The sequence below is a fragment of the Eubalaena glacialis genome, chromosome 8 (genome assembly GCF_028564815.1).
Source record: "Eubalaena glacialis isolate mEubGla1 chromosome 8, mEubGla1.1.hap2.+ XY, whole genome shotgun sequence".
NCBI lineage: Eukaryota > Metazoa > Chordata > Mammalia > Artiodactyla > Balaenidae > Eubalaena > Eubalaena glacialis.
In genome coordinates, this window is record NC_083723.1 from 20,117,941 (window position 1) to 20,140,187 (window position 22,247).

The 22,247-nt window shown below is 34.4% G+C and overlaps 1 protein-coding gene across 1 annotated transcript in view; it reads left to right on the forward strand.

Moving 5' to 3' along the window:
• Window positions 1-22,247, forward strand: part of ORC5 (origin recognition complex subunit 5) — a 72,112-nt gene that overhangs the window by 16,131 nt on the left and 33,734 nt on the right. The window contains exons 5-12 of the mRNA XM_061197620.1: window positions 399-510; window positions 5,887-6,017; window positions 8,399-8,447; window positions 8,535-8,625; window positions 11,862-11,914; window positions 14,139-14,251; window positions 15,984-16,031; window positions 22,115-22,225. Coding sequence (XP_061053603.1) covers window positions 399-510; window positions 5,887-6,017; window positions 8,399-8,447; window positions 8,535-8,625; window positions 11,862-11,914; window positions 14,139-14,251; window positions 15,984-16,031; window positions 22,115-22,225 — 708 coding nt within the window. The remainder of the gene's footprint in view (window positions 1-398; window positions 511-5,886; window positions 6,018-8,398; window positions 8,448-8,534; window positions 8,626-11,861; window positions 11,915-14,138; window positions 14,252-15,983; window positions 16,032-22,114; window positions 22,226-22,247) is intronic.

Genomic DNA, 22,247 nt, shown 5'->3' on the forward strand with positions numbered 1-22,247 from the left:
GAAAGATGTTAAGTTTTGTCTTTTTTGGTTTATTGATGTAAAGCGTGTGATTTCTTTGAAAATTCCCATAAAAAGTTCTTGTCTTAATCATTCAAGCGGATGTGTTTCTTAATTTCTATAAAATTAGTCGTTGTGTGACTGTCCTAGCATTCATGGGTAACTGAATTGTCGATTAACCTAAAAGTTTTATGGAAATTCTAAGTAATTATGTTTGAAAATTTGCATACAGGGATGAGCTCCTTGATTGGGTTTTCTAAATATGGCTTATTAATATGCAAATAGTTTGTTATATGTTGGAACTTTGCTGGATTTCTTTTGAAAGAAAAATTCAAATGGAATTACTGTTCTGATTAAGATTTTTTAATGCAAAGTTACTTTTATTTATCTCTCTTTTACAGACTGACAGAAATGTGACTGTTATCTTTCTCAGCGAGATTGTTTGGGAAAAGTTTCGTCCAAATACTGGATGCTTTGAGCCATTTGTCTTGTATTTCCCTGATTATAGCATAGGTAAATTTGAAAACATTGTTTTGATAAATGATATTCAGTAAAATAGTTTTTGTTGTTTGAAAGATTAAGCTAACATGTTCAAATGGGAATACTTTGGCGTTTTAATCTATTATGGTTTGCTGCCAATCTCAAATAAAATGTTATTTATACTTCTGCACTTACAGAGGTTCTTGCATAATTACTAACGTTTTTTGAAAGAGCAGTTCTCACATATTTGTAAATAAAGGTGTATTTTCACATTTTTTTAGTCAGTACAATAAGATGTATATATAAGTGGGATTATTACATCCATACAAGTGAGATGTTTAGATTGGCAAAGCACATTAAAATTGTACTGAAATCTTTATATACCATGTACTTGAGTTAAGTACTATGTGGAATGTATCTTTTGATTTTGTAAATCTCATTTTTCATTACTGTAACTCTTACAGTAGCAACTGTCCTAGCCCTTGTGTTTCTTATTTCTTTTTGGTTTGTGTTTAATCTTAAATTTCATAGATCCTAATAATTTTTATCTTTGGAATAATACAATAGCTTTTTTGTTGCTGAGTAGCTTTGTAGATTAATACTGAGCTGTTACTGTGCAAATATGATACTTCTGATTCAAAGATTATAACTGAAGCATAAGATGGTTAGAGGCTATGAAAAAATAACATTCCTGGACCTTGGCCTCTAAACACTATCCCTGTGAACTAATCAGCTACAAACATTCATTATTAAAATCAACACATTTTTGCCTGTTTTCACAAGAACAGCGATCAGATAACACCTCCTGCCTTTGATAATTAACTGAGATAACAAAAAGGAACCCAAAATAGATGAAGGGAGCCCTTAAATTTTTCATAGCTCCTCTTCTATGAAAAATCACAAGGAAAAGAGAAAAGGGTAGGAAGAAAATGAATAAATCAAAGGATTTCATAAAAAGAATTTCTTTTTACTTATGTCATGACCGTTAGATGTTAAAGTTTTTCATGACCCATTTTAGTGAAAAATTATTAAAAAATGCTGGTTTTCTAGTGAAGTTGAAATTAAAGTATGCTATAATGAATTGTAGAATTTGATTAAATTTTATAAAAAATAAGGATACAAAGCTGCAGAGATGGAGAGAATTTGAGGACATAATTAAATAATTAAAGTGACCTTGCTAATTTTAGAAAGTGTAAGCTAATAGATTTTTTAAAAAAATAAATTTATTTACTTATTTTTGGCGGTGTTTTCTTTGTTGCTGTGCGCAGGCTTTCTCTAGTTGCGGCGAGTGGGGGCTACTCTTCGTTGCGGTGCGCGGGCTTCAGTAGTTGTGGTGCGCAGGCTTAGTAGTTGTGGCTCGTGGCTGTAGAGCGCAGGCTCAGTAGATGTGGTGCACGGGCTTCGTTGCTCCGCAGCATGTGGGATCTTCCCCGACCAGGGCTTGAACCCATGTCCCCTGCATTGGCAGGCGGATTCTTAACCACTGAGCCACCAGGGAAGCCCTAAGCTAATAGATTTTTGAAAAATGTATAATGTGGAGCCAAGTTCATCTGATTATTAAATTTTAGAGCCTTTAACGTATTAGGTTTTTAAAATAATTCAAAAGCATCATAATCATACAAAAAAAGTTCAAAAAGGAAGCATTAATTGATAAGCCAAATTATAGTCAGAATAAGTAAGCATGGAACCAGGGCAAAAGGATAATCTTAGTGTCTAAGTCGTCCAATCATAACTTGATACATATGTCATCTGTAGAAATATGGTATCTGATGTTCAGGACACTTTCCTCTTAGCAGTATCACTAGGGCCCTAATTTGGATTTCTTGTTTTCTCTCTCCCACACGCAGACTGCTCATCTTTTGGTAATGCTTTGTGTTTTTTTGTTTTTGTTTTTTCCTTCAGGTGGATTGTAGTGCAGTTGATCAGGTTTTTGGTTTAGTTATTGAATCAATCAGAATAAGTTAAGTTATTCTCTAGTTAACAGTCTGAAAATCTCAATGACTTATAATTTCCCACCTCACAACCTTTGTGCTATTTTTGTCCTACATTTTACATATACATTTATTATAAACCTTATATTACTATTTGGGCTTTACAGAAATAAAAAGGCAAGGTGGAAAATATCTTTTATTGTTTATCCTGCTGGAGATTTGTTGAGCTTTTTGGATATGTGAGTGTATAGTTTTAACTTTGGAAAAGTTTCAGCCATTATTTCTAAAAATATTTTATCTGTGTCCTGTCGTTCCCCCCCACCCTGCTCCCCACACCTTTTTCTGGGACCACGTTACATGAATGTTAGACCTCGTGATATTGTCCTGCTGAATCTCTTATTTATTTATTTAAATTTTACATCTTTTTTTGTCCTCAGTGTTTTATTTGGGATAGCTTTTGTTTCTATGTCTTCAAGTTCACTGATCTTTTTATCTACAAGTGTCTAATTTGCAATTAATCCAACCCAGTGGAATTTTTCATTACTGACCTCATTATGCTTTTGTTTTCCTTTATATTCTTGAGCATATGAGCATGTTTATAATAGTTGTTTTAATGTTCTTGTCTACTAATTCCATTACCTCTTTCATTGTGGGGATGTTTCTATTGACTAATTTTTCTCTATTATGGGTATCCATTATGCTTTCACATGTGTTTAGTAATTTTTGATTGAATGATAGGTATTAAATTTTTTGTTGCATGTTGGACTTTTTTCTGGTTAAGCATTTAAATCACTTGAAGATACATATGACCCTTTTGAGGTTATTTTTAAGCTCTTTTAGAGAGAGGGTCTAGAGCAGCCTTTATTCCAGGGCTAATTTTAGCTCCACTTCTAAGATATAGTCCTTTTGGGTTCTCTGCTGAATGTCCCATGTATTTAGTATAGTTTCTCCATTCTTACTGGTGGCAAAATGAACAGTTTATAGCCCTGTCTGAACTCTGGAAATTGTTTGACTTACAGCTCTCTAGTAATTGTTTTTTCCCCAGAAGTTGTTCTTGCTTGTCCTTTTGAGGTTTTACTCTATGCATATAAGTACTGGTATTCAGCTAAGAATCAAGGGCAACATCTAGGCACATTTCTGGGGCTCTTTCTCTGCATAGCTTCCTTTTCTCATGTATTCTACCCTGCACATTCTAGCTACCTTAGGTCTCTCTTCTCTCATCTCTGTCTTATCAACTCACTGAGATTAATGGGCTCCCTTTGGAACTCTCCTGTACCACAGTTCTAAAATTACCTCTAGTTAGAAAGCCTGGCTGATGGTAAGACTCACCTCATTTCACTTTTCTCATGTATCACAGTCCTTTGTTGCCTGTTGTTTGATGTCTGAAAATAATTGTTTTCTATATTTTGTCCAGTTTTTAGTTATTTATAGGAGAGTATTTCTGGACCCTCTTACTCCCTTATGACTGGCAGCGGAAGTCCCTCTCCATGTTAGAAATGGTTGTTCTTGGTGTGTTAGACCATATTTTGATAGTGAAATTTTAATACAGCAGGGGACCCATCAAGTGATTTCTCCTTCCCTTTATTTATTACCTGCTAGTACACTGCTTTCAGCTTTCTGTTAGAGATGGGATTTTTAGTAAGTTTGACTGTTAGAGCTGGTATGGCTTCCTTAATGTTGAGTTGTACTCTGAGAATTTGTCTGTAGCCTGTATAACTAAGCAGCTGGTCTACTTTTGTTGCAACGCAGTGAGAGTTCTAATTCTTAGAAGACTTTAGTCAGAACTGAAATGGGCCAGTGGTCATATATAATCAACTTTCTTATGAGGTACTGAGTGTCACCTGTAAGGGATATCCAGAAGAGAGTCAGGAGGAGCTTAGGAGTGCAGTCTAAGCTGGAGACTTAACTGTTTTCCAGGTTTCCTCATCCATGCATTTAGAGACCACCTTTTTGCCTATGTATGTTTGTCTGTCTGACCGTTGATCCCTTTCTTCCTTTCCTCCCTCCCTTCTTTCATCTATCCAGTTATTTGTCAGCTTTTATTGGGTTGGCCAAAAAGTTCTCTCGGGGTTTTCCGGGTTTTTCCGTAACATGTTATGGAAAAACCCAAACAAACTTTTTGGCTAACACAATATATAAATATCTTTATCTCCAAGTTTTAAGGCACCTTTAGAAATTTTTAGTGTATCAAATATTTGTTTTAAAAAGCTTAGTAACGTTAAATTTAAAACTATTACATGTAAAAATACATAGACTCCAAAGTCAAGTTTTGCACTTTGTGTATTTTTTTTCAGTGGTTGTGATATTAAAATACAGATCTAGTAACAGTCTGTATCTGGAATTCCTTCAGGATAACATTCTAGGCATGAGAATAGGCTTTGAAATGTTTTTTGGGCTTTTGTTTGTTTGTTTTTTTTTGTTTTGGCCAACTGCCCTGTTTGAAAGATCCCATTAATATAGCTATTTCTAAATTTCTGTATATTAGTATGTATTGATAGGCCATATATATTGTTATGTACCTATATCTAACTGACTGTGAGGAATAAGACAGTAGTTAAAATCAAAGGCTGATGGTAAATGGGAAAGTATCCATGGTAAAAATACTCACAGGGATTCTTAGACAAAAGGAAATTGACATGATCAGAACATCCCATGAGAATTTTCACTTGTAAGTATTGTGAAAGTCTTGAATCCTGTGGAAGTAGGCTTAAAGTACTAGTCATGTTCAAAGAGCTCTTAACTGAGAAGTCTTAAGAGACCATTGCATCAAGAAGTCAGAGGGAATTGCAATAAGGAATGAATGAATGACTGATTTATGTGCTATAACTGGGAAATTTTGAATAATAGGTCGTTTCTTTTTAGTTTTAACTGTGCTTCTACAATATGATATTTCTAGCAGGATAAAATACAAGTTTAGGACTCTAAACATGTGATACTGTATAAGGAGTTTAAGGTAGAAGAGAAATAAAGATACCAAAGTTGTAGGAAGAAAACACATTTTATAAAGAAAGGGAATGACAAAGTAAAGATGAAGATTTTAATTAAAAAAATCATGAGTTCTTTTCACTTTACAAAAAATGAGCATTTTCCAGTTTGGTGGTAGTTTATGTAGTACCCCTTATTTTTATCTAGTTGATTTACTTAATTGGTAGAAAAATAAGTGGAATCCATATTATTTTTTTGCCCTTGATATTGATGTTGCCTGTTATAAGGTTCTTGTGATTTTCTTTAGATGTCATTGCTTTGTATTTATCTTAAGTAAAATTTAGTAATTTCTTTTAGAACGTTAGGTTCATAATTCTTTTACCTCAGTTTTAAAACTTGTATTACTTTTGCATTCTAATCTTGTAACTGTTTCATTGTTCCTAATAATTGCTGAGCCTGTGTATTTATTGTTTAAACCTTTGTTATAAAATGCTAGAAGATATAACTAGGGTGATGGGTCAGTCATTTCTGTTCATTTGTGTCCTTTGAACAGGTAACCTTCAAAAGATCCTATCCCATGATCATCCTCCAGAGTATTCGGCTGATTTCTATGCTGCCTACATTAACATTCTTCTTGGAGTCTTCTACACCGTCTGTCGAGATTTGAAAGAGCTCCGGCATCTGGTCTGTGCTCATTTTGCTTAAAAAAAAATGTACATCTTTTAATATTTTTCCATGAAGAAAGGGTGTGAGATAGGCTAGAAGCTGAAAATTTATTCTGGAAATTTGGATATGGCCTTTGGGAGCAAATACACCATAAGAAGGTGGAAGTCTGTGGGTTAGTACAAACTTTGACCTGATCAGAAACCTTTCAGTCATTTTTTGTTGTTTCTTTAATACATCCTTAGGAGTGTTTTTTAATTTCCTCCTTTCTCTTTTCTCTAATTGCAGAAAATGTTTAACTTTATTAAAATTAAAATGAAGATTAACAGAAAGGTGGTGTGAAAACTTAAGCAATTTTATATCTTTTTGTTAATTTTTTGTAACAGATTTTTTCAGGTTTATGTATGTATTGATAGTGGTCTGGACTCTAGATGAATTTGAATATGGTCAGAAGCTTTATATAGGTCTTTCATTAGCCACTGACCTTGAGTTAGTAATCTTTATATAAAGGATTACTTTTTTTTTTTAACATCTTTATTGGAGTATAATTGCTTTACGATGGTGTGTTAGTTTCTGCTTTATAACAAAGTGAATCAGTTATACATATTAAAGGATTACTTTGAATATTTATATAAAAGATTACTTTAAAAAGTTTTTAAAAACATTAGAATAGCTGTTTATACTTCATAGGCAGTTTGGAAAATAATTGTATTTACTTTAATTTTCATATTTAATTTAATTTTTACCTTTCTGCTTTAGTTGTGGGGATCTGAAAAGGAGGAGGCAAGAATATCTGGTTTCACTTTTAGAACCTTTTATAAGTACTTAAGGTCTTATCTCCATGTAACAGAAAATGGTAATATATCTAAGGCTAGAAAACAGTTACTTTCAAAGGAACAGATTCTATATCTCTTGGTACATTTTCTTTGCTTTGCTCTTTTCTTTGCTCTGAAAAGTGTTACTTAGAGGGATTCCGTGTATATTTGAGATAGAATATAGGAGAAAATGACCATTTAAAATTGTGTTCACATTTAGTATGTTTTTGGAACTTTTAAACTTTAGGCCTCTTCTGATTTAGTTGTACGTTTCGAGCATCTTCTGAGTAGGGAAAAAACAGAAGACAAGCTGTTCTAGTTCAAGCTCATCACTAACATCTCTCTGGAAGTTGAATGTCTGGGACTCCTGGTGCCCAAGGGAAATGACAACAGGGGGGCTTACAGAGAGGAGAGAGGGTCAGTGCACGGTCTCAGTGTGAGATGGAGTCAGGGAAATAACTTGTAGCTTCTACTCCTTAGCACTGATGTCCTTGAATCCTGTGGGAATCTGTGCTGGCAGCCATTTCAAAGTAGATTATAAAGTACAAGAAGGAGGAATTATTTAGAGAAACTATTAGTAGGAAAAGAAAATGTGAAATTTAAACATGGTTTTTATAAAGTCCTTTGGGTTTCACTGAGGAATGATTTTATTTAGGGATGAGGTTACAGCTTTTTATGTTATTGTTAGATCATATTCATAAACTTGAAGCTTGAAGTATGGTTTAAGTCTTTACTACTACTAGTAATACTAATAAATATAAGAAATGATCTTTAAGCATTGGAGAAATAATAGTATAGTGTTCTGTTTTTCTGAGTATGTAGAACATAGGAAAATAAATATATGTTGTCCTTTTTCCTTCAAATGGTTACTATTATTTGTTTTAAAGTTTGTAAGTGGCATATTAAGAGTTTAATAAATCATCTGCAGAATATTCTTTTTAGGCATGTTTTCTATGTATGTGCTTTTTTTTTAATATAATAAATTTATTTATTTATTTCTTTTTGGCTGTGTTGGGTCTTCGTTGCTGCACGCAGGCTTTCTCTAGTTGTGGCGAGCGGGGCCTACTCTTTGTTGCGGTGCACGGGCTTCTCATTGCGGTGGCTTCTCTTGTTGCGGAGCACAGGCTCTAGGTGTGTGGGCTCAGTAGTGGCTTGCGGGCTCTAGAGTGCAGACTCAGTAGTTGTGGCGCTCAAGCGTACTTGCTCCGTGGCATGTGGGATCTTCCTGGACCAGGGCTCGAACCGGTGTCCCCTGCATTGGCAGGCAGGTTCTTAACCACTGTGCCACCAGGGAAGCCCCTATGTATGTGCTTTTAAATTTGCTTTGGGAATTGTTATATTTCTTTATATCTAGAGGCTGATACATTAGGCAGGATTTAGCCAGTTAAGGAATATTTTACATATTGTTTTACTGTTGTTATTGATAATTGTGGTTTTATTGTTGTAGTAATAAACTATAATAACATTTTACTTGAGCAATTATATTGAAATAAAATTGCCTGAATTCTAATAAAATTTTTACTTGAAAAATAATATCTAATTGTGGTAGATAAGTGCTTTTTTCTCTTTTTTTTTCTTTGTTTATAGGCAGTACTTAATTTTCCTAAATATTGTGAACCTGTTGTTAAAGGAGAAGGTAACTATAATTTTACTATAATAATATTTCTTTTGAAAAAAGTTTCTATAATATCTAAATTATTGAAATTTTCTTTCTTTGGAGTAGCAAGTGAACGTGATACTCGCAAACTCTGGAGAAATATTGAACCTCATTTGAAAAAAGCCATGCAGACTGTTTATCTCAGGGAAATATCAAGGTAATTTTCTATTTAGTATATGTAATTTTTTCTATATTTGGGCTATTCACTAAAGTGTACATGTTTTCCTTTACCTTCTTCACATTGGGAAAAAACTCTTGTGATTTGAATCATTTCTTATTATTTTGGGAAGGACAAACAATTTTTAGCCAATATGTTACACAAGGCATATTTCTAATAATTGCTAATTTTTTTAAATCTGGAAAGCTATAGGAAAATCAGTTTCAGCTTTGTTTTTTGTATTTATGTTAGATATTTGAATGGTATAATAAAAAATTGATTATTAAAGAAATGTATAAGTCAAGTCATAAATCTACATTTGTCTGTTGTTAGACTTCATAGTAATGAAACTGCTTAGGAGACATGGTTGCACAGACATAGAGTAGTGAGAAGAACATAGTTTTGATTTCCAGCTTAGCCATTTTCTGCCTTATGGGGTCTTAGCAATTCACCTAAAACCTCTAGACCTCGGATCCCTCTTCTAACAATCCTTAGAAGATTTCAATAATATATGTGAAGATGATTTGTGAATAATAAAGTGCCTTATAGGTGTTAGGTTTAGCCTACGTTACAAAGCAACATAGGAAATTTAAAAACGTCAACGCTTTTGTCTTTTTTCACTTTCTAATCAATTTTGTTATTTTTATTTCATGAATACCTTATTCTATAACTACTTTACTTTGTGCTTGATTTAATTAGCTGATTTTAAGAATGTAATAGTTTCTGAATAAGTAGAAACATTACAAAGATATTATTATTCCTCTTTTTAATAATTGATGAGAATTTTTGGAAGTCACAGAATAGAAAAGCTTGTGATCTGATCTTTTAAAGGCAGAAAAATTTGGATGCTTGTTAAAGTGACTCTTACATAGTAATACAAGGACTTCCAGTTTCCCATAGGATAATGTTGGCCATTAAGCCAACAATCAAGTTCTCTCCACAAGGTCAGTAAGGAAAGCAAATAAAATCACTCATAACCCTTGCCTGCAGTATGACTAGGAGTCTACAGAGCTGACTGTAAAGTTCAGTTTATATGTAAATAGTGAAATAAATAACTGAAGCCAGCAGAGCCAACTGGGGCTTATGCTGAAGTGAAAAGTTAAGCAAAGGCTATAAGGAAAAGAGGAGAGGACAGTGGGGACAGGGGATGGGGTCGACTTGTAGGGATGAAATACAAATGAATCACCTCCAGAAAGAGAGTCCAACCCTGAGTGGGATGATACTGAGAACAAGTGAGACCTGAAGGATTAGAGCACCGGCTACTGAAGAATCAAAAGTAAGTGTTTCAAGAGTATGTAGATAAGAATTAACAAGGCAGATTTGGGAAAGTACTGTTTTTGAGTGGAGACGGAGAGGTGATTTGGAAGGACATGGCATCTCCTGGAGGCTTGGTGGTGAAGAATGAAGCAAGGGGTGGAAATTAAGGCAAAAATATGTCACTTACAAAGGAAAGTGAATCTGTAATAAAGCAAGACAACAAGTGAGCAACATTTTCAAGAAACTTAAGGAGAGAGGATGTGTAAGCCAAGGAATTTTACATCTAGCCAACCTGTCATTCAGGTATCGTGGCTCTAGAAAACCAGTTTTAAACATGTGAGAACTCAGGGAACACTGTACTCATAAACACTTCCTCAAGAGTCTGCTAGTGACAGTGTTGGTGCAATGGAGATGACTGGGGAAACTAGCAAAAGGAATGATGAGCACCAGATTTGATTAATTTTAGCTCAAAACTAAAAGATGGGAATGAGGGTAGAAGAACACTATGTATATGTTACATACTTTGACAGGATGGGAATAACACAGTTACAAAGTTAAAAAATGGGAAAAGAAGAGAAAGAGAAAGGGCAAAGAATAAACTCACTGTTTGCTGTACAGGTAAAAGAGGGCATCAGAATAATTCAGAACCTAAAACTATTAAAAAAAGTACTCAAAGAAGTCTCACACCCCATTATTCCTTTCATTCCTTTCCTAACCACATATATAATTTCTGATTTGTACTCATCTTCTTTTACAAGTATGCATATATAACATAACATCTTTATATATGCAATTAATATATAATCTGTAGTATGTTTCTTTCACAAAAAGGTATAGAACACAGAAATAAGCATTGCTAATTTGACCTCCTGCCTTACCGAGGCATTCTGAAAACCTTTTTCTTTAATGGGGTACACCCATTTATATTTATTGATAGGAAATATATGTGTTTTATTAACTGTTGTATTAATTTGCAGAATTTCCTACGTGGTTATTTTCTTTGTCTTTTTGGAAAAAAATTTTGGTATTTAGGGCAGTTTGCATTTTTGTTCCTTTATAATAATAGCATATATAATGCCCTTAGTTACCTTTTTGTCACACTGTGACATAAAGGACCAGTGAGACTCTCCAATAGTGTAGTAGAGAAATGGCATTCTAAGCCTGGTGATATCTACTGGTCCATTTGAAATTTCTTCACAGTAAATGACTCAGCTGTTTTCCCTGCTACCCCCAACCTCCATTCACCCGTGTATAATAAAATTTTTACTAAATTAAAGAATAATAATAATCACATATTTCATATTTTCTAATTGAGATTAAATAATTGGGATAAGCAGAATAAAGAAAAGGAGAATAAAGCTATAGAAGGTTAGATGCTCACTCAACAAACTGTTATTGGGAATATATGTTGGTTTTACAGCTTTTATAAGCAATTTGGACAAATTATGAAAAAGTCTCCAACCTTGTTCCCTGGTAGTGGAACTAAGAGCTGAATCCTTGTAGAATGCCTGCAGAGTTTGTGTTATTGACTGGCTGAGTGTCCCTGGACAACTTAACCTGTGGGCCTCAGTTTTCTGATGTAATGATACTTACTTTAAGAAATTGTTACGGAGTTTAGAAATGGTGTATAACAATTGTATTTAATATGATAACTGGAATATTGGGAGTTTTATTGTATGGTAGGTGATGTTATTTATTTGTTGGTGCTTTTTGATAGCTTTATAATTATGATCAGAGGAAAAGAGATTTTAAAAAATATAACATCTGGGCATTGATATATAAGTTTATATTGTTCTAATATACACTAAATGCTTTTGTAGAGGTACCAACATGTATATGTTATTTGTCTTATTTATAAGGAAATTAAATGTATTTTGTCAAATAAAAAAGTTTTAGTTTTTCTACGGCTTTGTTTTAAGTACAGTACATTGATTTTATATGTTTTCAGTCCATCATTGCTCTTTCATGTTTTTTTTCAGTTCACAGTGGGAAAAGCTACAGAAAGATGACACAGATCCAGGACAACTGAAAGGTATCAAAGGAAGTGTTGAGACACTTCTTTAATTGATTACTAATAATCAAGATACTAAAGTTAACACTAAAGATAGCATCAGTCAGTAGTGTTATAAAAGATAATTTACAAGCTACCATGATTTTTTTTTTTTTTTTCCTGCACCACGCAGCTTGCAGGATCTTAGTTCCCCGACCAGGGATTGAACCTGGGCCCCAGCAGTGAAAACATCAAGTCCTAACCACTGGACCACCAGGGAATTCCCTACCATGATATTTTAATTAATGATTTTCTTTTAAGCAACACACCAATGTAATAGGAAGAAATGAAGTTTGAATACCAATTTCTCCATGTTGGGTTATATCATGTGAAAACCAAGCAGTTTATATTTCTTTAAATGCTTGTGTTAAAACAATCAATTGTATACCTAATTTTATCTCAGTATATATGTATTTCATGAGTTATGGAATAAAATTCAATTTTATGTTAATGTAGTTTGGGGGATGCATTTCATTTGGTTATATTTTGAAAGTTTTGTGCTTTTGTTTTCTTTAAAGAAACTATTACTTTGGGTTTATCCCAACAGAACTATAGTTGACCCTTGAACAACACAGATTTGAACTGCATAGGTCCACTTATACACGGATTTTTTTTCAATAAATATATTGGAAAATTTTTTGGAGATATACAACAATTTGAAAAAACTGGCAGACGAACTGCATAGCCTAGAAATATCAAAAAAATTAAGAAAAAGTTAGGTATGCCATGAATGCATTATATATATGTAGGTATACATATAACATACAAAATATGTGTTAATTGACTGTTTGTTATCAGTAGGCTTCCAGTCAGCAGTAGGCTATTACTAGTTAAGTTTTTGGGGAGTCAAAAGTTATATGCAGATTGCAGATTTTCTACTGTGTAGGAGAGGGGTGTCTGTGCCCCTAACATTCCCCCACCCCGTATGGGTCAACTTTACTTTTACTTTAAAAAACAGTAAAGCAACTATCTAAAATACTCTTATTTAAAAGTTGGGTCAGTAGCCAGTGGTGGGGGAAGTGGTATGAAATGAAGTGGTATTGAGATTCCGTTTTGGTTTTTATTTTTTAATTTAATTAATTAATTTTTAAAGATTTATTTATTGTTTATTTTATTTATTTTTGGCAGTGCCAGGTCTTAGTTGTGGCATGCGGGATCTTTCATTGCGGCGCGCGGGCTTTTTCTCTCTAGTTGTGGTGCTTGGGTTCCAGAGTGCATGGGCTCTGTAGTTTGCGGCACACAGGCTCTCTAGTTGAGGCGCGCCAGCTCAGTAGTTGTGGTGCGCAGGCTAGTTGCCCTGCGGCATGTGGGATCTTAGTCCCATGACCAGGGATCGAACCCGTCTCCCCTGCATTGTAAGGCAGATTCTTTACCACTGGACCACCAGGGAGGTCCCTGTTTTGGTTTTTAAATGCTTGAAGTACCGTACAAGTGATTTTCAGTTGTGTGTTGTAATGGAAAGAAATAGATACTAGAGTTTAAAAAAATCTGCAGTAATTTGCTCTGCTGCCTGTGTGGCCTTGAGCCCAACTCAGTGTCTGTCTAAAATGGAAAGAATATCTACTTTTAAGTTACTGCAGAGATTCAGAGATGCTTAAGGAAAGCACCTAGCACAGTGTCTTACACGTACTAGATATTTCAGTAAATATCAGATTCCTTTTTCCCTTCCCATACAAATCATTGCTGCTTGACTGAGTCTATTGTTTTATTTATCCATTCATTCAGTTATTTCCTTTGTACAAGGTACTGTAGGGATACAAAAAAGCATTAGACTTGGCTCCTTCAGTGAACACTGTAGCTTAGTAAGAAATATCACTTAGTTTAATTAATTCTTTATATAAGGTATAAAGTTATGTGGCCCGTAAGTAAAATACACGAAGTAGGAATTCACAGTAGAGACAGATTTTCTCTTTTGGTGTGGTAGAGGAGCATCAGGGAAGGTTTAATGGAGAGTGTGGCTTTGAAGGTCAGGACTTTAGAAGAGGCGGAGCCAAACAAAAATAACAGAATGAGCAGAGCATATCATTAATAATAATGTTTCCCCCACCACCATCATTATCATGGCACTTTAAGCTTAGGGCACTTTAAAATCTTCTGACTAGAGGGTACCATATGAAAGTCAAAAGATAAGTGAGAAAAGGTAAGAGATACTTAAAATCTAATGGTAGCCTGTTAAATACCTTCATAAAAGTATTTTGTTGTCTAGGTCTCTCGGCATATACTCACGTGGAACTTCCATATTACTCTAAGTTTATTCTCATTGCTGCATACCTCGCTTCTTATAATCCAGCAAGAACTGACAGAAGGTTTTTCCTTAAGGTAATCATTATTTCTTTTTCACTTTATTTTTGCAGATCTAGGGAATATTTTGAAATTCCTCAACACCTGTAAATTTGTAAGGGATAGAGATTAGAACAAGAGATTCCTAAATATGTATTTAGGACTCATTCTTTAAAGATTTTATTTATTTGTTTTCCTTTAATCATTTATTCTTTATTTCTCACTTTACCTTTGCCAGTCAACAATGTTATTTGAGAACTTTCTTTAGGATATTGGGGGTGAGTGAGTGCCACTTTTGGGGTGGGGACAGTTGTGGAGCAGACAGGCTAAAAAAGAGGTGGTATTAGTGTCTAGTAAACATGATATGATAAACAACTTGCAGGGAAATGTTGAGCAAAGAAGACTTCATGGAGGGGGTAGCATTGCTTGCTGAATTTTGAAAGACAAACAGAAGTTAGTCTGAAAATGACAGCAAAAAACAATATTCCTGAAATGAATGTTGATAATAAAATCTAGAGGCCCTCAGAACTTTATCCATCAATGGAGCATTCCTCACACTTAAACTTCCCAAGAGGGTTGCTTTGGGATGTGTGAGCCATTACCTCAGTCACCTTCCACCTAAGCAAACACCAACTCTCCTTCTCCAGAATGAACGGGTGCTCTGTGTGGTCTTCTCCCTATAACCACTCGCTCTCTCTTACCAAGGCATTATGTCAAGTGGGTGAAAATTATCCTTGCAACCAGATACATTTTGCTACACATCCTAAGCAAGTCCAATTACAAGCTGATTAATAAAAAAAATTCAAACTGAACTTTTCTGTTTCCAGAACTTAGCTGTTTTTCCTCCTAACTCCCAGAGCTTTTGTTTACATTGGTTTCTCCATCTAGAATTCCTTCCTCTCCAATCTCTACATGCTTAAATTCCACCTATTCTTTTTTTTTTCTCCCCCTTTAATCATTTATTCTTGACTTCTCACTTTAAGATCACAGCCCAAATGGGTGAAGTAGGTAGTTTCACAGAAGAGTTCAGGTATACCTTAGGTAATAATTCTACATTTAAAAAAATGTAAATAAGGTTTTGTTAAAAATATGAGAGATGGGAATGATTTTAAGGGTCGTAACTCCTTTATTGTTCTAAAACTCCTACTATAGTATCATGTACTCCATACATCATTATCCAGAACATTCAGGAGGCTCTCTGCATGTATATTAGTTGGAGAAATCTCATTTTAGAATTTTCTTGTTGAAAACAAACAATATGCAGTTTGATTTATTATTAAATATAATACATTTTTGTCTCTTTATTTTTTGCCTATTTCTACCACTAGTCTTTGGTTTCAAGAGGGCAAGGACTGCATCTGTATTTTTTCCCTACTATTGAATCCCAAGTGCTTAACTAAATGCTCTCAATTTTATGCGAATTGACAGCCTGCCTTACAGAATGAATTGAAAACCCGTTTATCTTTGGAAGTTTTGTTTTTATAGAAATAAATGTGCTGTAATAAATCAATATAAGTTCTTTTAGGAAATGTCACTTTTATTTTGAAACCTCTTTACATGCACAAGTAATCTTGTATACAATCAAAATTGATTTAAAAAGCCTAAAATATGTTGGTATTTTAAGGTGATGTTTTAGGTGATAAATAGAATAAAATAAAAAAGCCTAAGATACATAAGTTAGTCTTACGTGTATCATGTTTTAAACAAATTATGCTTTCTGGTTTTGTGGAGTACTATCTTTCATCTTAAAAATTATTTTGCTTAATTGCAGCATCATGGGAAAATTAAGAAAACCAACTTTCTAAAGAAACACGAAAAGGTATTTATGTTGTAATTTCTTTAATGGGAAGAACTTACAAATTTAGAATATTATAGGAAGTAGGTAAATGCATAATTGTATGCATTTACATAGTCATTTGGATGTAAGAAGTTACTTGTATTGATATGGTACCATCATAATGCTGTAGTAGTATTTTGTTATGTTGGATACAGTGATTGGGGAGGCACAATTCAGGTGAGCTGGTTCTAGAGATAAAAGGGAGTTGACAAAATTTTTCTAGTGAATTAATAGATGAAAAAGGTCACCCTGGAATTTTAAATTAAATATAGCTTAGTTTCCTCTTTTCCCCTTCGAAACACCACAGAGATGGCATTGAAGAAATTAAAAAGGTTAAACTAACAAGGACTAAGCAGATGAGAGATCTATAAAATTTGGAATTGACTAGTAGATAGATATGCCGGTGACTAAGCACATCAGAGAAGGCTGAAACCTAACCCCCAAAACAAGCTGATTTGACCCAAGGAATCTGGAAAAGCTTAGGAATTAGAAGCACTAAGCAACTTTGAAGGTAGGGGTGTGGGGCAAGTTGAAATTGGCAAAAGGAGCATTTAGACTGTTCAGCTCTCTTGTACATCTTAACCATTGCGGTTTCTCCTGGCAGAAGATAGGGAAGTTAGAACTGTAGACTTTGCACTATAGAAGCTGTGAGTTTTGTTTCTCACTCTCATTGTTAAAAGCAGTTTTGCTCAGTATACACTTCTGAATTGAGGACATTGTTTTACTGTTTTCTGGCTTTATTACTGCTAAAAAAAAACTGCTGTGAGTGTCTTATTCCTGTGTTATTCCTCTGTTTTTTCTGGCTGCTTTCAAGTTTTCCTTTTACTTTAGTCTTCTTACAGTTTCACTGTAGTGTATCTGGGATTGAATTTCTTTTTACTTGGCGTTAGTTTTGCTTCCTAAATTTGAATAATGATGCCTTTATTTAATTCTGGTAAATTCTCAGTCATTAACTTTTCAAATATTGCCTCTCCTCCATTCTCTCTTACATGTTTTCCTGAGACACTGGTTAGGCTTATGATAGACTTTTCACTCTACCATCTGTGTTTCTTAAGTCTTCCATATTCTTCATTCCCTTTCATCTCTGTGTGCTATATTCTGGGTAATTTCTTCAGTTCTCTGTTCTTGTTTTCTCTTCACCTTTGTCTGATCTGCTATTTACATCAATTTTGTAATTTCAGTAATGTTATATGTAATCTTCAGAAGTTTTACTGGTTCATTTCAAGTCTATCTGATCACTTTAATATTTTTCCTAGTCATATTTTTCTTTAACATAAAAACACCTATTTAATATTCTGTGTCTTATATTTCAGTATTAGAAGTCCTTGTTAGTCTAATTCCACGTTTTCTATTTTTGCTGACTTGTGCGCATAATGTCCTGTTTCCTGAACATTTTATTGTTTTTAATTGTTGGCTGAACTTAATCTTTGGAATTTTTGAGGCCTGAGATGTGTTCCTTTAGAAAGGTTTTACACGTACTTCTCTGCAAGCACTTATGAACACCGGTAACCTGGGATCATTTGAAATTCAGTTCTCAGCCTGGGGACTTGCAGACCACGAAGCTATTGTGCATTCTGCCCCCACATCAGCATTAGCTCTGGCTTCTGGTTAAAAGTCTCAGGGAAGCCTTTTTTCTTGCATTCACACAGAGCTAGAGTTTGGCAGGCAGATTTCCTCACCAAATCCATTTGCTTGGCATGGAAAGACTTTTCCATTATGCCCTTTCACTGAGACATCTCTGATTAGGCTCTCCACTATAGGCAGATCATTGATTTTGTACCCTCTTCCTGATGTATGTAGCTGCTTTGGGTCATAAAGGATGGGTAGGAGGAGAGAGTACTTCTGGCTGAGGTAGGGAGGGAAGGATGTGTAGTAGGGCTTGCATTTTGAGTGGGCACTCAGGAATGGCGAGGATTAGATATGCAAAGATGGGAGGAGAAGACATTTTAGTTGAGGAAATGATTTGAGCCAAGAAACAGAGGTAAGATAGTATAGGGTATATACAAGAAATAATGAAATAAAATTGGCTGGAGTGTATGGTGAGTTTGAGAGAAAAATCAGTTGAGGCCAAACTGTGGAAGAATTTCCTTACTCACCAGTTAAGGGAAGAAAGCCCATCTCTTCACCTCTGTAATCTCAGCACTTGGTGGTAATTGGTGGGTGTTTATTGTGCAAATGAATAAATTGAATGAATGAAAGAAGGAAATCAAAGAATGAACATAAAGCTAAGAATTTTAGGCTTTATTCTTTAGACAGAGAAAATTATTTAAAAATGTTGAAGAGGGAGATATATGAGTGCTGATCAGTGAGGACTGTGAAAGAGCTGGCACTTTAGACCATCCTTGTGGAATGAGTGGATTTGTACAAGTCTAGGAAGACAGTCTTGACAGAGGGAACCATATGAGCAAAGACACTGTGAAGTTGTCTTTAGTTCTAGGTGAGCTCTAGTTCTTCTGATGTTATTCTTACAGATTTGACTTTTGTGTTAGCCTCTTTTGTCTTTGGTTCATGTCATTTTAAAATCTGAGCTTAGTTACTAAAATCTATGTACACGTAGTAGTTTCTTTGTATTTTTGTTCCCTCTCTTTTTGAAATCTTACTAAATGCTTACTCTATGCCATGCACTCTGCTAGATGCTGTGGACATAGTGGAGGACAAAATAACCATTGTCTCTGCTCTCATGAAGCTCTCAATTTAATCAGGGCATCAAACATTAAAAGCAAACCACACGAATAATAATCATAACAGTTGTTTTAAGTCTGTTATGTATCTTCAGTTGTATAATTCTTTTTCTCTGTATATCCTCAGTTGACACTCATTTTTTAAGATTTTGCTTTTCAGTTCACCTAATGCATGTATGTGATACCAGGTGATCTGCCACTTAGTTTATGTGAAAAAGGAGCATTTTTTCCTCTCCTCACTCATAGTCCCATTCCCCACAATTAAACTTCTTTTAATTGTTCCTAGTTTTAGTTTTTCTGGTATAAATATCTATAACTCTAAGTTTATTTTCCCATCACTGTTTTTCTTGGTTTGACTTGATACCAGTTTTCATTCCATTTTATCTCATTTATTTGGTTTCTTTTTTCGCTTATTTCTTCCATTCGTACAGACTTTCATTCTGTCTAATAAGCTATAGCGAATCTAGTGAGGTATTTCTCACACTTTGACTTTCTCTCTAGGTGGGAAGCCAGTTTGCATTTATAGCATACAAAGTCAATTCTGTGAAGAAGATAAATGTCATATGCCCTCCATGGCACTAGAACACTTTAATTTTAAATTGGAAATGTGTTTTCTAATCACAAAATAAAAAGTGAAAATCAGAAAAGTGTCAGCAGCATTTCACAGTGTGATTCTCAGCCTGAATTGCCTCCCACTTTATTCCCAACACTTCAGGAATTTGGTAATTTTTACTAACCTCAAGTCACTTCTAAGTGTTAATGAGGACAGGGACACCAGTTCCATTTAGATAGCTCAACATTTACCTTTATTTTTTTCTTTCTTCCCTCTAATACCATTTCATTCATTATCCTTTCATCCGTTCATTTATTTAACTAACAGTTCCAAGTGCTAGGGATGAAAGAGGTAAATAAAACATCACCTGTTTTCAAGGCATTTGTGTAGAAAAGAAAATACGTATAAACAAGTATATCATGTTGATAATAATAAAAGCTGTTGAGCAGTATAAGCCAAACACTGTTAAGCGCCACATATGATCTTACTTAATTCTCACAATGACCTAATAAATGTAGTTGCTATCATTATCCTCATTTTCTAGATGAGGAAACTGAATATTAAAGAGAAATTTAGTAACTTGCCCAAGAATACATAGTTAATATGGTAGAACCAGCATCCAATTCCAGGACTTTCTGAATCCAAAGCCTATCATGATGTTTAACCACTGTTCTTGAACTCATACACCTGATAATGATTAGTATCTAGGATTTTTAAAGCTCATACAAACTAATAAGAAGAAGGCAAAAATCCAGTAGATAAATGGGTAAACGATACAAAAAGGAACTGGAAATGTCTAACAAACGTAACATGATTATCACCCTCATTCACTAATGAGAGAAATGCAACTTTAAACACCACTGAGGTATTATTTTACACTCTAAGATTGGCAAAACTAAAAAAATGTCTGATGATTCCAAGTGTTGGTGATAATATGGAAGAATAAGAGCCTGCGTGTTCTGCAGGTTGGTCATATCTAATAAACTTAATATGTGAATGTACTTTACATTGGTCAGGATAGGTTGGACAGTGGTGTAGTGAAAAACAAACTCCCTAACCCTCAGTGGCTTAACATAAAAGTTATGTATTGCTCATATGTATATCCATATTGCTCACAACACAGTTGGATATGAGTTATGTGGGCCTTTTTCATGGTGGTATAGTGATGTCAAGTGAAACATGGTGGCCTCTTAAGTTGTCACCAAAGGTAAAGAAGACTAAAGGATCCAGTGGTTTGAAAGGCCAGGTTTGGTAGTAGCTCACATCGCTGCCACCTGTATTCTGTTGGCCAGAACTCAAATCAGATGGCGTCCATCTAACTGCAGGAGAGACTGAGACATGTAGTCTTCTACGTGCCCAAGGAGAAGCAGTGTTGATGAACACATAGCATTCTCTGCCCCCTACTTTAATTGAGTGATCCCACAGAGAAGTTCACACATGTGTGCAAGGAGAAATGTACACGATTGGCCATCACAGTATTCTTTGTGATGAATTATAGGGATTAATTTTTTAGGGTAGACAGTGATTTTTCATGAAATGGAATTCTGTAGGGTAATTTAAAAATGGACTAGAGCTACATGTATCAAAATGAATAAATCTCAAAAAGATAATGTTGAAGGAAAAAAGCAGTTTGGTAGAGTGCTATGTCCAAAATGATATCATTTATTTGAGATACTAGATTATGCAAACAACGCTGTATATGGTTTATGGATACGTATATAGCAGTAGTAGTTTAAAAATTGTCATGAAAATGATAAAAACACCAAATTCTGGATGGTGGTTCCTTCTAGGGAGGGAAGGGGAGAGTGGTATGTGGGAGGGATGCAAGGGGGCTTCAGTTTGTAATGTGATCTAATGCTTTTTTTGCACAAATTGCATAATGTTTGGATGTGATAAAATTGGGTGGTTGCATTGGTATTTATGAATCTCTTTTCTAAATGTTTGAAGTATTTAGTAAGAAAAGCATATAAACTTTAAGACCGGGAAAATGATTTCTAAACTATGTTTTAGATATAAATAGCTGAGGTAAATACTTCATTTTGTAATTCTGAGTAGGTTTTTTTTACTTACAGTCATTCTTTTAAAGAAATAGTTATTCCCATGCTTGTAAATAAAGCTTCTCATTTTATTTGCCCTTGCTCATATAGAGTACTTAAATTATTACATTGCTACTAAAATTATCTAATAGAGTTATCTAATTATCTATAGACCCTTGAGCACTGCAGTTTTCTAATGGCAAGTAATTGTACCATTGACTTTGTAGACAAGTATGAACATTTTACAATCTTAAAAATTTTTAATAAATTTTACATTGTTTCCGACTGGCAGCTTATCCACATACTATGAAACACTGCATTCATTTTCTAAGCTAGTATTTATTATAACTGATCTTTTTAGAACTATTAATTTTGAACAGATACATTTTTCAGGCAGTGGCACAAAGAGGAATGGTGAGGAGTTAGTAGTAAGTTCTAGTCTAGGGGTTAGGGCCTAGACCCTTGTTTTGGTTGTACACTGTCTTGACAAATGACTTGGCTAAGTCACTTAACATCTGGTTACAACAGCAAAATAGGGGTGATGTTCAGGCCTAGACTGGGTAACTTGTGAGTTCTTTAATATTTGTTGATGCTAAATCAGAACATCTTGAAGAAAATGTTGAAAGATAAATCATGATCATATCAAGTAAAGTTTTAACTTAGAGATTGCAAGTTAGATTTATTAGCCTCTTTGGGGAACTGTATACAATGTAAATATGTTGTTATTGGAATTTATAGTACAGAAAGTGAGTGTTCTGCTGTAAGAAGAAAATCCATGATCTTTTTTTCTTATAGACAAGCAATCATCTCCTCGGACCAAAACCGTTTCCACTAGACAGATTATTAGCAATATTATATAGTATTGTGGATAGCAGAGTTGCTCCAACAGCAAATATCTTCTCCCAGGTAACGTTAATGATCGGTTATT